The sequence below is a fragment of the Ursus maritimus genome, unplaced genomic scaffold (genome assembly GCF_017311325.1).
Source record: "Ursus maritimus isolate PB19 unplaced genomic scaffold, ASM1731132v1 scaffold_25, whole genome shotgun sequence".
Classification (NCBI taxonomy): Eukaryota; Metazoa; Chordata; class Mammalia; order Carnivora; family Ursidae; genus Ursus; species Ursus maritimus.
This window is the reverse complement of record NW_024425008.1, coordinates 34987164-35003774: the sequence shown is the minus strand read 5'-3', so window position 1 is coordinate 35003774 and position 16611 is coordinate 34987164. Positions and strand designations below refer to the sequence as shown.

General features: G+C 39.2%; 1 protein-coding gene across 4 annotated transcripts in view; it reads right to left on the bottom strand.

Annotated features, from left to right (window-relative positions):
* Positions 1–16611, bottom strand: part of WDR89 (WD repeat domain 89) — a 39258-nt gene that overhangs the window by 17523 nt on the left and 5124 nt on the right. Inside the window, exon 2 of one of the 4 annotated variants that reach the window (XM_008701048.2) lies at positions 9210–9282. The exons of 1 other annotated variant lie outside the window; for it this stretch is intronic. In XM_008701048.2, coding sequence (XP_008699270.1) covers positions 9210–9271 — 62 coding nt within the window. In that variant the 5' untranslated portion in view covers positions 9272–9282. Of the gene's footprint in view, positions 1–9209; positions 9283–11702; positions 11784–16611 lie in introns of those variants that run through there. 2 more of the 4 variants (XM_008701056.2, XM_008701069.2) reach the window with 2 other exon arrangements.

The following is a 16611-nucleotide window of genomic DNA, read 5'->3' as shown; positions in this document are numbered from 1 at the left end:
TTTCTAATTTTGAATAGATGCTTTTAAAAATTAAGCAAATGTGTTCTCTTTGATAACTGCAAAAGAAGGTGGGGGATAAAAAGAACCATTGCCTACAGCCCTAATAGATCGATGTTAACATCAAAGAACCAGCCACTTGAATATTATGTGTTAGAGTTAGAAATTCATATATCAACATTAAATCTACTCTAAAGTCCTAAGAAATTACCCTATTCGGTAATTCAAAAGCAATTCTTGAAGGACTGACATGACAGGCCTAGAGCACACTGGATTCATCAGAGCACATAAGCAAAGTCCCTGCCTTCATGGAGGGCAGTGGGGTGACAGACAACTAATTATAATAATGAAAACAGTCGAAGTGTTATGAGAAATAATATTGGTTAAGGCAAGAAAAATGAGGCAGAAAAGTCCTTTTGGATATAATCATTAAAGGAAAGCCTCTCCCATGAGGTGACATTTCAGCCAAGACCAGAAGGAAATGAGGGAGCAAGGTATTGCACTGAGGGGTCTAAGAGCCTCCTGGGCAGAGAGAGACAGCAAGTGGTCCACAGCAGCTGAAGCTGAGTCAGAGGAGAGTGGTGTAGGAAGTAAGGTTAAAGAGGTAGCCGGAAATAAATAAATCTTTAAAAAAAAAAAAAAAAAGACAAGACAAGAAAAAGAAAGAACATGATCTCAGGTCATATGCTCAAGCCCCAGCATCTGGCCCCATGCTCAGTGGGGAGTCTGCTCAGGATTCTCTCTCTCCCTCTGCCCCTTCCTCCACTCACTCACACTAGTGTGTGCACATGTGCGTGTGCAATCTCTCTCTTTCTCACTCCCAAAATAAATAAATAAATCTAAAAAAAAAAAAAAAAAAAAAAGAGGTAGCTGGAGCCAGATAAGAGTTTTGCAGGGCCACCGTCAGAACCTGAGATTTTATTCTCAAGTGAGAAAGAAGGCTGGTTGAGAGCAGATGAGAGATGTTTGTGGAGGGATTCCTCTGGCTGCTGCCTGGAGAACAGACCTCAGGGCAAGAATGAAAGTAGTGAAAAGGTTTGTGCAAAATTCTGGGCAAGGGCCGGGGGTGGGGGGGGTGGGGGGGGGAGAAGTGGCTGGATACAGGCCACAATTATGAAAGAGAAATAAACAGAATTTCCTGATTAGACTACAAGTGGGGTACGAAGAGAGGTGACAAAGATGGATGAGGCTTCGATTTCTGGCCTGAGCAATAAAGCCAATATTGGCATATTACTTTTAGGGTAATTACAAGCTCTTAAGAAAATTACAAGATGATTAATTAGATAATTAGACAAGTATCCAATTGTTTAAATAGTCTTTACTGACCAACTGTGGTATATTAATACACTGGAATGCTACATGGCAATTAAAAAAAACCATACACTACCGGTACATGCAACGATATGGAAGAATCTCAGAACTGTTTAGTGACAGAATCCTGACATACAAGAATACTATTATGAGTTCACTTACACAAAATGAAAGAACAGGCAAAACAAATCTATAATGGTAGAAATCAGAATACTGGTTATCTTTTGAGGAGGATATGGACTGGGAATGAGAACAAGAGAACTTTGTGGGTGGTGATTATGCACAGATAAATGCATTTGAAAAACAAACAAACCATCATGGAGGAGAATGACACCACCACCACCACCCCCCCGCCTCCAGCATGATTCTCACATTGACGAAAAGCATCAACAGTTGGAGGAGGAAGACGAGAGAGCAAGGAATCCCTTATGTGGCATAGGTAAGCAGGGCCTGCTACAAGTTGAGAGCTGAGGAGGAACAAAGAGGAAAACCCTTGAGCATACCAGGGCCAACAGTAAGCACAGGATATTAACAGCCCACAGCTGAAGAATTTCAAGTCTGTAGTGTACTGAAGGTAACCATAGCAACAACAAAACCTAAACCAGCTCACCTACAGATTACACTATTCAATCCCTAACACTAACAATCTGACAGAAGCAGAGAGGTGTCCATTTCCAGGAATAAATACTATTTACCTTTGTGTCTACTATTCTTCTACATATGATGCCCAGAATTCAAACAGGAAAAAAAAGGGACACACACAAACACAAGCAAGAAAAAAACAACAAACTGTCAAGAATGAGGCAATGAACAGAAAAGACATAGGAATCACCCAGATAATGGACTTTTAAATGACTATAAATTGGCTATTAAAAACAAAACACACCAAAAAAACAATAAATGTTGGCAAGAAGGTGAAGAAATTGGAACCCTTATACAATATTTGTGAGAATGTGAAATGTAGCAGCCTCTGTGAAAAACAGCTGGGCAGTTTTTCATAAAGTTAAACATATGTTCATGCAAACATTTGTATAGGAATGTTCACGGTAACATTATTCATAATAGTAAAAAAGTGTAAACAACCCAAGCAATATATGGTATATCCACACAATGGAATACGATTCTGCCATAAAAAGGAATGATGTACTGTTAAATGCTACAACATGGATAAACCTTGAAAACATTATGCTAAGTGAAAGAAGCCACACACAAAAGACCACATATTGTATGATTCCATTTATATGAAGTGTCTAGAAGAGGCAAACCTGTAGATCAGAAAGATTAATGGTTGCCAGGGGCTGGGGGAAGGAGGAAACTGGAAGTGATTGCTAATCAGAAAAACCATGTAAGTCAGTGAACCAAGAGTGACACTTTTAAAGCTTTCAAAGGAAAGGAAAACTGGTCCAGAAAAAACACATTTCAAAAAAGAGGGTAAAAGAAAAGCAATTAGACAAAAGCTGAGAAGAATCGCTGCCAGCAGAGTGCAAAACAAGAAATGTTAAAATGTTAAAGAAAGTTATTCAAGGGGCGCCTGGGTGGCACAGCGGTTAAGCGTCTGCCTTCGGCTCAGGGCGTGATCTCGGCGTTGTGGGATCGAGCCCCACGTCAGGCTCCTCTGCTATGAGCCTGCTTCTTCCTCTCCCACTCCCCCGCTTGTGTTCCCTCTCTCGCTGGCTGTCTCTCTCTCTGTCAAATAAATAAATAAAATCTTTAAAAAAAAAAAAAAAGAAAGTTATTCAGCCACAGTAGTACTGGAAATCTAGATTGACATGAACAAAGAGACCTAAAATGGTAAACATGAGGGTAAATTTAAGACTTTTTCTTTCTTTTAAAAATTTTCTTGAGGTGCTTGGGTGGCTCAGTTGGTTAAGCAACTGACTCTTGATTTCTGCTCAGGTCATGATCTCAGGGTTGTGAGACTGAGCCCCATGTCGGGTTCTATGCTTAGCACAGAGTCTGCTTGAGATTCTCTCTCCCTTTCCTTCTGCCTCTCCCCCCACTCATGCACATGCTTGTTCTCTCTCTAAAATAAATAAATAATCTTTTAAAATTTTCTTAAAAAACAATTGACTTTCTAAAGCCAAAAATAGTTAACAACATATTAGAGTATTATTAAAAGTCAAATATTTGACAGCACTAGAAAGAGGATAGGAGGGAAGAAATGGAAACATATGCAGCAAGGTTCTTACAACAAAATTAAGTATCATATTATTTTAAGGTAGACTTTAAACAAGTTAAAGACGTATACTATAAACCCTAGAGTAACAACTAAAGGACAAAGGTGGTAAAATTAACAAACCAAGAGCAGATATAAAATGTAATCCTAAAAACAATCCAAAAGAAGGCAAGAGAGAAGAAAAAAGGAACAAAGAAGAAAGGAAGAAAGAACTGAAGAAAACAAAATCTAGAAACAGCTAGCAAGATGGTAGATTTAAATCCAACCATATCAACAATTACATTAAATATAAATGATCTGAACATCTCAATTGAAAGGCAGAGATTCTTAGGTTTGTGGAGGGGAGAAGAGACGCAAGACCCGACTATATGTTGTCTAAAAGAAACCTATTTTAGCCAAACTATGGAAAAAGCCCAGATGTCCATCAACAGATGAATGGGTAAAGAAGATGTGGTATATATATATGTGGAATTTAAGAAACAAAACAGAGGATCATAGGGGAAGAGAGGAAAAAATAAAACAAGATGAAATCAGAGAGGGAGACAAACCATAAGAGACTCTTAAGCATAGGAAACAAACGGGGTTGCTGGAGGGGAGGGGGGTTGGGGAGATGGGGTAACTGGGTGACGGACATTAAAGAGGGCACATGATGTAATGAGCATGGGTATTATATAATACTGATGAATCACTGACCTCTACCTCTGAAACCAATGATACATTATATGTTAATTAATTGAATTTAAATTAAAAAATAAAGAAACCTATTTTAAATATAAAGTAGGTTAAAAGTAAATGGACAGAAAAGGATATACCATGCAAACACTAATAAAAGGAAAGCTGCAGTATCTTATTAATACCAGACAAAGGAGAAATCAGAACAAGAAATTCACTCAAATTGACCATAGACCTAAATGTGAGAGCAAGAACTACAAAATTCCCAGGAAAAAAATAGGGAACCTATGACTCTAAGTTAGGTGGAGATTTCTTAAATACAAAAAGCATGTACCAGGGGCGCCTGGCTGGCTCACTCAGAAGAGCATGTGACTCTTGATCTCAGGGTCATGAGTTCAAGTCCCAAATGGGGTGTAGAGATACTAACATAGATAAAAAAACTTAAAAACAAAACAAAACAAAACAAAAACAGAAAAGCACGTACCAGAAAAGAAAAATTTGAGTTAATTAAAACTTCTGCTTTTTGAACAAGAGTGATATGAGGGACAGTTCATATGAGAATTTCATAGATTAGATAGCTTGCTGAAAGGTGTTAAGTGTGGTGTGAATATGAGAGTGCCTTTACAGGCTGGGGTACAAAGATGGTCAAAGAGGGTCCCATAACTAGCTCCTTTGTAGCCTTACTGAAGCAACAGTAGCAGGTATAGCTGTAAAGTATTGGGGGGGGGTGCGGTATCTTCAGGCCACTGGATCTAATTTTTGGCTGTAGTAACTTAAGAGGGTCAGTGATAGCCCCCACGCTTTTGGGTAAGTACTCTGAGGTCATTCCCTTCCCTTTCCTACAAAAAGGAAAAAGGTTAGCTGATAATTTGTGAGTCCCAGAGCAGATGGATTTATTAAGCTTTCCTTCAAGGTCTTAAAGACCAAACTATCTTGGTTATCCCAAATAATGTGGTGTATGTGGAATACAGGGGCTGAACCATTAAGGAGAAATTTGGAATCCAAATAAGCAATAACCAGCTAGCCCAAGAAAACCTCATAAGTGACATTAGGTTTTAGGGTTTGGAAAGTTCAAAATGCCTTGAAGCTTATCAGGATCTAGGTGTAGTCCCTGTGCTGAGATTAAATGTCCAAAATAGGGGTGCCTGGGTGGCTCAGTCAGTTAAGCATCTGCCTTCAACTCAGGCCATGATCCCAGGGTCCTGGGATGGAGGCCTGCTTCGGGCTCTCTGCTCACAAGGAGCCTGTTTCTCCCTTTCCTCCCTGCTCATACTCTTTCTTACTCTCTCTCTCAAATAAATAAATAAATGTATGTATGTACGTATGTATGTCCGTCCTAAATATCGAACTTCAGTTTGGATAAATTGCAATTTTTCTTTTCAGACATTATGTCCCTTAACGGATAAGATTTTCAACAGGTAAACACTCTTTGTGAGAAGTCTTGCAAGGGCAAGCAGAGCAGCAAAGCAGCCACATATCGCACTAACAGAGCCTAGTAAAATTGCAGACAATTTTATGTCATGTAAGTCAGCCTTTAAAACCTGTGAGAAGACTGACTCTCAGTAAAGCCCTGAGGCATAACTGTCCAGGTATATTATTGTCCTTCCCAAGTAAAGGCAAAAAGATACTAACTATCCTTATCAACAAGGATCTTAAAAGATCCACTCCATAAGTCAGCCAGAGTAAAATAATTGCTTCCAGTTGGCACAGATACCAACAGCATGTGGGGATTAAGGCTGACTGGATAATAGCAGGGAATTAAGTTGTTATTTATTGCCCTAGATTGTAGACAAATCTATCCTCAGCCATTGGATTTTTTGGGGGGCAAAATAGGGTATTACAAGGACTAGTGCAAGAGATAATGAGTTCTTAAGCCTTAACGTCCTCTATAATAATCCTTATGCCCTGTAAGGTTTGTTTATAGGGTATTGGGTTTATTCTTGGGAGAGTTTTTTGAGGGGTCAATCTAGATCTTAATAGGAGGGGCACTATGAATTCTATCTATGTCTGTTGAGGATTCTGTCCAGAGTTGAGGTTACCAGGTTTAATAGTGGGGATGAATCTAAAGTTTAGACTTCCTTAGCTTGTAGAGTGGAAGTAAGGACAAAGGGGATTGAACTTTCCTGAGTGTTGGATTGAAACTCAAGGGTTATTTCCCTTTTTGGGGTGCCTGGGTGGCTCAGTCGGTTAAGTGTCTGCCTTTGACTCAGGTCACAATCCAAAGGTCCTGGGATGGAGCTCTGATTCAGGCTCCCCACTGAATGGGGAGCCTGCTTCTCCCTCTCCCTCTGCCTTTGCCTGCTGCTCCCCGTACTTGTGCTCTCTCTGTCAAATAAATAAATAAAATCCTAAAAAAAAAAAAAAATTAAATTAAAAAAAATCCTCTTTAAAAAGAAGGGTTATTTCCCTTTTGAGAGAAAAAAAATGGCAACATTAGATTTCTTCAGGAAATCTCATTCTAATAAATGTATGGGAACTAAATCACTAAGGAGAAATGAGTAGCTCACTTGCAAAGGTCTGACAAAAATATATGGGCTAAGAAATAGGCACATGTTGTGGCTGTTTAAGACATCCCCCCCCCCAACTATTTGAACATATGTATTATTTAGAGGAAAAGACTCTTTAACTGGGGGGCTGAGCACTGATGATGTAGCTCCTTTGTCAATTTCTAGCAATCCATTTCCAATGGCCAGGATTTTTGCAATAATGATATAGTCCAGTAAGATAGATTTGGAGTTTCCATGTGTTAAAGGTAAAGATTCAAAATCTTAGCTGTCTTTCTTCTGGTGTCATGTTCTACAGTGCAATCTAATTGAACACCCAGGTTGACAAAGTCAGGGGTGTTCACTGTTTCCCATTTTATATGGATTCCTTTGACCAACAGGGCTAAGTCCCTGTTTAGGCCATTTACGAACATGGAATTAAAAGCCGCCTGGCGGGGGGGGAGGTGCCCAGGTGGCTCAGTCAGTTAAGCATCCCATTCGGTTTCGGCTCAGGTCATGATCTCAGGGTCATGAGATCAAGCCCCATGTCGGGCTCCTGCTCCAAGCGAATTATGCTTGAAATTCTGTCTCTCCCTCTCCTCCTCCTTGTGCGTGAGTGGGTGCTCTCTCCCTCCTTCAAATAAATAAATATTTTTTAAAAATTAAAAAATAAAAAAATATTTTAAAAAACTACCTGAGTGGATTCAACATCTATGGAAAGTCCAGGATTATTAAAAATGACTGGGAGTCTGCTTTATTAGCCATAGATTTGGTAGGCCTTTGAGTGTATGCTTGAATTTTGTTCTGGCTCATGGGTTTAAGGAAGGCCCTAAGGCTGGCTTCATGTAGCCTTTGGACCATACCGCAAACTTGATCATATGAAAGGGCTGGTGGCTGGTTTAGTTTAAATCCTAGAGATTGTTGGGGCACCTGGGTGGCTCAGTTGGTTAAGTGTCTGCCTTCAGCTCAGGTCATGATCCCGGGGTCCTGGGATCAAGGCCCAGATTGGGCTCCCTGCTCAGAGGGGAGTCTGCTTTTCCCTCTCCCTCTGCCTGCCACTCCCCCTCCTTGTGCTCGCTCTCTCTCTCTGTCAAAAAAATAAATTTAAAAAATCTTAAAAAAAACAAAAACCAAAAACCTAGAGATTGTTTGGGATTTCCCCAAATAGCAGTTTTAATCCATTGTTGAGCACTACCTTCTCTTTTTTTTTAAAGCATTTAAAAAAAAATAAGTAAAAAAATTTTTTTTTAAATAAAGCATTTTTTTTAAAGATTTTATTGATTTATTTGACAGAGAGAGAGGAAGCGAGAGAGGGAACATAAGCAGGGGGAGTGGGAGAAGGAGAAGCAGGATTCCCGCTGAGCAGGGAGCCCGATGCAGGGCTCAATCCCAGGACCCTGGGATCATGAACTGAGTCGAAGGCAGGCGCTTAACAACTGAGCCACCCAGGCACCCCGAGCATTACCTTCTCTGACAAGCAAGTGGGCTAACTGATAAGAGATGGAAGAGCGGGTTGGTAAAGTAGAGTTAGAATACTGAATTCCTCTGCAAATGCACGGAGATCCCCAGTTACCTTGGGAAAATTCTTAATTATAGTCCTAACTTTGTCTTTTGTCCATGGGGTATAGGAAATCTGGGGTGGTTTAGAAGGATTCTCAGGTTTAATTTTGAAAGGGAAGGTTTTAATGGGATCAGTGGACAAGGTTTCAATAATAGGAAAGAAAGGAAGTTCAGGGAGAGGAGAAGGGTTAAGAGAAGGCAAAGGGGAATATAGAGGAGGTGGAGTAGTAAGGTTAGGAAAGACCTTGCTTAGCCCCAAGGAAGAGGTCTCTGGTGTTTCTTATGCATCGTTAGTTGTTTATTTGCTTCAGTCAATTTAGAAACAGTATTTGTAAGGAGGCAATTTTAGAATCCTAAACACATTTAGAAGCTTCCAGACACCAACTAAAATAACTATCCCATTTGGATTGTTCAATATTGTAGTCATGGTCTTCTAACTTAGTTCACAGAAAAATAAGTATGGGGAAATCAAAGTTTCCACATAATGGTCACTGGACTTCTAGGTTATCCTTAGTAAGACTGGTTTATTTAGTCAACATGTTTGTGAGGAAGGACTGTAATTTTTTTTTTAATTTTATTTATTTATTTGAGAGAGAGAGAGCATGAGCTGGGGGCAGGGAAAGCAGAGGGAGAAGCAGACTCCCTGACAAGCAGAGAGCCCGATGCAGGGCCTGATCCCAGGACCCTGAGATCATGACCTGAGCCCAAGGCATATGCTTAACCAACTGAGCCAACGAGGAGCCCCAGGACTGTAATATTTTAACATAAAATCAGCCAGCGTTCCTCAAGGGGGAGTGCCACCCTTAGAAAATTCTGATGACTGGGATCCCATTATCAGAAATAAAAGAGTACATACCAGAAGGACAATCTGTCCTTATCCAGATCCCAAATAAAGTCAGAGAGCTCTACCAAAGGAGGGAACTCAAGATCTAAGAGGAAATTTGCCAAACTGAAAGTCACCTTATTTGCAGAAGCAAAGAGTGCAAAGGGCTCAAGAGCAGGAAACTCACTTATTTCTGGAGGTTGGTATTCCTTGGTGGTCACCTCCTTCAGATCTCACTTTTGATACCATGTAATGTCTACCTAAGAGAAAAGAGATAAACTAAGACAAGCTCAAATGATCAGAAATCAAGTTTATTCAGCAATAGTTGATGAATTGCAGCTTGGGACAAGCAAACTGCTGCAGCTATAGGAGAGTCCGCTGAAGCTTTAGCTTTGGTTGCTTTTCATGGGCAAGGAGAGCAAAAGGGGAAAGGCCAGCTAGGAGCCAAGCAGCAAGCACGAAGATGGGAGAGATTCTTGGAGGAGGCTCATCAGTCAAAGGATAAAGCTCAGTCCTCTATAAATCAAGCATTTATGAGAAATCAGTCTCCGTCTTCGTTTTTCTGAGGGCACATGTGTGAGGCTCTCTACTTCACATCCTTCAGTTCCATTTTATACTAAAATCTTCCCACAATATTATCCATATCAAGCCTGAAGGACATGTGGGGATGCCTGAAAGTGGATACACAGCAGACATTTGGATACATCAGTCTACAGCTCGAGTGCAATGTATGGAATTGGGTTATCAGATTATAGGTAGTAGGCAGTAGTTTAAAACTAGGAAAGTGGATAAACCTCCTAAAGGGAAATTATACAGAATGATATAAAACAGCAGGTCAAAAACAGAACCCTACACTACCACTGTTTAAAAAATGGGCAGAAGAAGAATAAATCATAAGGGAGATAATGGAAAAAAGAACTAGAAGAAAATCAGAAAAGTGGCCAAACAACAGCTAATATTAGCTGATCATTAATATCTAGATTCTTTTATCAGTCTCATCACATGCATTGCTTCATTTAACCCCACCAATAACCCTAAAAGATAGTCTTTTTATTATTACTTTTTAGATTAGGAAACAGAGACTTACAGAAATAGGTATTGCATGGTAGTTAAGAGAATATGCTTAGGTTCAAATTCTGGTGTCACTAGCTATGTGTTTCAGCTTCCTATTCTTCAAACAGGGATACCAGTTGCAACATCAGAGGGTGGTTATAAGGAGTAACTTAATTACTACATGGTAAGTGCTCAGAATGATGCCTGGTACAAAAGACCAGTAAGTGCGAGCACAGAAAATTTCAAAGAAATGCAATGGTGTCACATGACAAACTTGCAGAATAAACTATTAGATATAAACTCTAATATATACATATATGTATATATATACATACACACACACAGTGAATATGTATATACACAGATATATGCCTACGCACATACCCATGCTGTTAATCATGATAACTGAGACTGAAGTGAAAATGTATACACGTATGGGCATGCACACACAAGGTGGGGGGGAGGCAGACTAGATACATCTAAGGTGAATTCACAGTATGAAATGTTCCTCAGAAAAGTCACCAACAGAAAGGTGCTTTAACATATTAACAATTCTTTAAATTTCCACTATTAACCCGTGTTATCCCAACAGTGGATATCTTCCAATCATGTCAACATATCTCACACAATCAGGCAATACTTTATAAATATTTATAAATTGATAGTTAAAAATACTGTCCTTTACATTCTGAAGTAGATTCACTACTTAATACTCCAAACTGGGTGAATGTCCAAAAGGGATCTGCTGAAATAGAAATCAAAATAATGGCAAAACCCTTGAACATAAATATTTATAGCTTTATACTTGTGTAAAGAGAAAGTAGTACAGACGAGTTCTCTTAACTACTTTGTGCCATATCTTAGGAAGATCAGAATCTAGTTAAAGTCTAAATTCATTTCCTCTCTTCTGAACATAGTGAAAGATCCTGATATCAGAGAAATAACCAACAAAAGGCATAATTCTTGAACCATCCTGCAAAAGCCGGATATTAAGAGAAAAAAAAAATTTCACACTTACTTTATAGATCTGACGTGAAGGATAAAAAGGATTGGAAATAATGTACTGTTGATTCTAAGTTTACTGAACATATGAAAAAGTTTAGCGTCAACTTAAGCTATCAAACTCTTCCAATACTTGACTTTCTTGCCCTTGGAATTAACTACTACTGCCATCTAGCAAGAGGTCCAAAAATTAGAGAATGGAAAAAAAAAAATCATTCAGGACTTAACGAGAACATCTAAACAGACATATGCTTTAACTGATTAGTAATGATTGGGATTTCTGCTGTTAACCATGATAACTGAGATTAAATTTTTCTTACTTGTTCTTTCCTCTCTTCCCCATGCAATATAAATTATCACCTCTTTGTGAACTCCTAGATTTTACCCTCAATCCTGACCTCTCTTCAAAATTCCAACTCCATTATTTCTAATGTCTGCCTAGACCTCTACCCTGAACAGGCTACCAAAACTTCAAATTGAATATATCCAAAATATAACTCAAACACCTGTATTCCTCATCGCTGTTAGTTATATAATCTTCTCAATCATCTAGGCTCAACATCTCAGAATCATCTTTGATTAAAGAAAGTCGAAGGACAAGAAGCAACTAGCCAATAAAGCCTACCTTGAAAATCGCCCTTCACATTTATCTCATCACTGTCCGCCCTATTATCCTCCTCCAGCCGTCCATTACCTCTTATCTGCAACTGCAATGGTTTCCTATAGGGCACTGACACAGAAGAGGACAGGAAATACTTAATTTAACATCTAATTCCTGGAAAAAGATGGGAAGAACAGGACAAACTCTTACTTCATATAAAAAAATTTTGTTCTTAGAAACCAATTTCATGTTGTAAAAAGTACTGACATTCAGCATGGCAGGAAGTGGAAAATAAAAGCAAATATGTGATTTCACAAACTTCTCTTTTTTTTTTAAGATTTTATTTATTTATGAGAGAGAGAGAGCACACACGAGCAGTGGGGAGCAGCAGAGGGAGAAGCAGAAGCAGTCTCCCCACTGAGCAGGGAACCTGATGCGGGGCTCGATCCCAGGACCCTGGGATCATGACCTGAGCCTAAGGCAGACGCTTAACCAACTGAGCCACCCAGGCGCCCCTCACAAACATTTCTTTAAGGACATAAAACTAAATAATTTTTATAAAGCAGCATACACATTCTCATTGTTTTTGCAGGGGCTGCAGTTGTGTGAGCATCTGAATCACACACTATTGTATAGCAACCCCACACATAGCAATTTTTTAATGGGTAAAATATTTTCCCCACAACTGCAAAAAAGATTGCTGATCTCTCCAAGAATCCTACATTGTCTTCCTGAGTTATCTAGATCCTACCCAGGCTTCAAGATCTAGCTCAAATTTTGTAGTACTGGTACAGTACTATAAAATTTTTCTTAACCCAGCCTAAAGCAAGTTTATACTTACTCTGAATGCCAAAACATTCTGTTATTTATATAGCAGTAATCATATACTAAATACACAGAAGTGTTATTTTTTCTCTAGTTATACATAGTCACACACTTATATCTGTTTCTCTCTACTACAGAGTATAAATTTCTTAAAGACAAGAACCATGTTTTCCAGTTCTCTACTATCAATCCTCTACCAGCCTGAGGCTAACTCTATAGCCTACCTTGCAATATCCTACTTCCTGGAGAGGAATATAAAAACACAAACGCACACAAAACACACTCCATAGAGGAAGACAAAGAAGCAAAGATAAGGAACTACACAAAATGTAAAACAATGACAAAGACAGGAAACACACACACACACACACACATACAAATCAAGCCACAGAGGCAGCCACCCCTTTTCTGGAGAAAACAAAGAAATAAAGAAAAAGAAATAAGAAATAAATCAAGCAGTATCACTATTGACATCCAGGACATCCATAAACACAACTTTGAGGTCAATTCACTTCAAACTCTATAGTCACAGAAAACACCATGACGGCAGAACTGAGGAAGCTAAGGAAAAAGGTTGTGATTTGGGGGGCATCACTTTATTACCATCTTACACAGTACCTTATTGGCAGAAAGCATTCAATAAACACCTGCTGGTGTGAACATGATTTAATAGACAGTCCTACATACCCAAATTCCAGAATTAAGCAATTTGTTCCAAATGCTATTCCTTCACAAAATACATTATAGGATCAAATTACCTCAAATTTCCAGAATAATGCAGTAAATATTATGTGCTTTACTTATATGATATAAACATGGTTTTGATGCCAAAAAAGAATACATCCATATTTTAATCATTCAAGAGTTTCAAAAATAACGCAATGATTCATAAATTGTATTCTTCCTATTTTTAGAATGGCTCAGGGGATTTGTGTGATTCTCAAACTCCTTCTCAATTCCTAAGAAAAGCTCAATTTGATTTTACAATCTCAGGGGAAAAAAAGAAGGGAGAGTTTGGAGGGAATAAGGTAGCTTCATAAAAATAATTCAGTACCATGTTAAATACAAGTTAATAATAGGCTAATGGAGGGGCGTCTGGGTGGCACAGCGGTTGGGCATTGCCTTCGGCTCAGGGCATGATCCCGGCGTTATGGGGTCAAGCCCCACATCAGGCTCCTCCGCTATGAGCCTGCTTCTTCCTCTCCCTCTCCTCCTGCTTGTGTTCCCTCTCTCGCTGGCTGTCTCTATCTCTGTCGAGTAAATAAATAAAATCTTTTAAAAAAAAAATAGGCTAATGGAATCACAAGTTAAAAAAAACTACCTTTATGAAAAATTTAACTTCAATATCTATTCTTTCTTTCTTTTTTGAAAAATAAATGCCTGTCATGCATGCATACTAACAACTTAAAAGCCCAAGTAATACAGGGCTGCAGAATTCACGAAGAAAGAGAAAGACTGATAGAATGAGAACCAAGATGAAAATACTCTGACAAGCAACCAAGAATTGGAAACACAATGGGAAATAAAGGAACACGTCTTTGGGGTGGACTTGGTCAATACGAGTAAGCTGAAGAGGGGTTATGGGAAAAGATCTGCACTAGAAGGGAGCATACTTTTTTCACATGACCTTCAGTAAATCATTGATCTGAATTTTGGTTTTCTCGTATTTCTATTTGTTCTACCTACTGGCTCTTTTGTATCCATCAATGATATTAATAGTAAGTAAAATATATTAAACTCTTGCTGTATGCAAGGTACTGTTCTAAATGCTTTACATGCATTGTATCTCATTTAGTCCTCTGAAATTACCTTATCCGGCTCTATAGTTAGGGAAGTGAGACTTAAAAATGGCAGGTGATCTGCCGAAGATCACTGGCTCACACTGGGCTCACAAGTGCAGAGCAGGGACTGGAACAGGTATCTGATTTTATTTATTTATTTTAAAATTTTTATTTATTTATTTATTTGACAGAGAGACAGTGAGAGAGGGAACACAAGCAGGGGAGTGTGAGAGGAAGAAGCAGGCTCTCTGCTGAGCAGGGAGCCCTATGCGTGGCTTGATCCCAGGACCCTAAGATCATGACCTGAGTCAAACACAGACTCTTAACCACTGAGCTACCCAGACAGCCCAGAAATCTGATTTTAGAGCCCACACTCTTAAATGCTTTCTTATACTGACCCTCAAATGATATAAAAGACATATTTTACAAAGCATTTTTAAATGGCCATTCAAATGTAAAGTTGGCATAATTCTCATCTGCACTAAATGAAATGAATAACACTCATACAACCAAGCAATATACAGTTAAAATATTTAAAGCATATACATGTGGAAAGTCTTAATACCAGCAAAGATTTAAGATCAAAACCAATATTAAATGATGTGAAGTCCAGCATAACTTTTAGTTGCCTGGCCATGCAAATTTCCGAGTATTTACAAGGTTAAAAAAAGATTTAAAATAGTATCAGCTATATGATACAGTATATTTATAAGCCATAACCTAGAGCTTTTTCTCTTCCAGCTGTTATTCCACATTCATACTTGATGAGTAACATTGAATAAAATCAGAGAAAGAAATTTACTGTTTTTTAAGGTTTACTTATTTTAGAGAGTGTGCATGAGCAAGCATGAGCGGGAGGCACAGAGGGAAAGGGAATCCTAAGCGGACTGCGGTGAGCATAGAGTTCAGAGGCAGGGCTAGATCTCCTGGGGCTCAATCTCAAGACCCTGAGTCCGAAGCTCAACCAACTGCGCCACGCAGGCGCCTCAAAGAAAGGAATTTATTTAAAAGTGTTTGTCAGGCACTGTTTTAAGCACTTCCCAAATACGTACTCATTCAATTCTTTTTTTTTTTTTTTAAGATTTTATTTATTGATTTGAGAGAGAGATAGCCAGCGAGAGAGGGAACACAAGCAGGGGGAGTGGGAGAGGAAGAAGCAGGCTCCCAGCGGAGGAGCCTGATGTGGGGCTCGATCCCAGAACGCGGGGATCACACCCTGAGCCAAAGGCAGACGCTCAACGACTGAGCCACCCAGGTGCCCCGTACTCATTCAATTCTTATAACAGCCTATGAAGTACCTATAATTATCCCATTTCATAAATGGGACAACTGAAGCACATGTAAGTTACATGTAAACAGCCCAATATCACAGAGCTAGTATGCAGCCAGTACTCAATTCAGGCAGTTTGTGCTCTTGGGGCGCCTGGGTGGCTCAGTCGTTAAGCGTCTGCCCTCTGCCTTCACCTCGGGTCATGATCCCAGAGTCCTGGGATCAAGCCTGCATCAGGCTCCCCCTCCCACTCCCCCTGCTTGTGTTCCCTCTCTCGCTGTCTGTCAAATAAACAAAATCTTAAAAAAAAAAAATCTGTGCTCTTAACCACTAGCTCTGCTAAAATTCAAGGAATGGTGAAATTCTTTTTTTGTTGTTGTTATTGTTAAGATTTTATTCATTTGTCAGAGAAAGAGAGAGAGCGAGCACAAGCATGGGGAGTGGCAGGCAGAGGGAAAAGCAAACTCTTGCTGAGCAAGGAGCCCGATGTGGGACTGGACCCCAGGACCCTGGGATTATGATCTGAGCCAAAGGCAGACAGGTAACCAACTGAGCCACCCAGGCATCCCATGAAATTCTTTTTTTTAAAAGCCAATAAAAAGTAATAATGATCACAACGAATGCCCACAAAGAGAACAGAGCCATCGCTTACCTCAGTATACATACTAACACTAAGGAATATTTTAACTGACATGATAAACAAAGTAACCTACATTATCAGGAAAAGTTTTAATTATAATGGCACACCAAGCTTATTACTCTCTGGAAGAAGTTTCTTTTAATTTTCCTGTGAAACTATATTGTTAGCAAAGCAACGACATTTGGAGACTAATATTAATTAACATTAACTTAAAAGATTTGCTAGACAGGATTTTTATCATTTTTTGGTCTAGCCACCTTACGAAGAGGCAAAAAACTGTGGTAGAGCTTTAAAAAAATCACATAAACTAGTAGAATTCACAAGAGAATTAATGCTAAATTCGAACCCTTTAAAAACACATCAGATAGTGGCACCTAGGTGGCTCAGTTGGTTAAGTGTCTGACCTCGGCTCAGGTC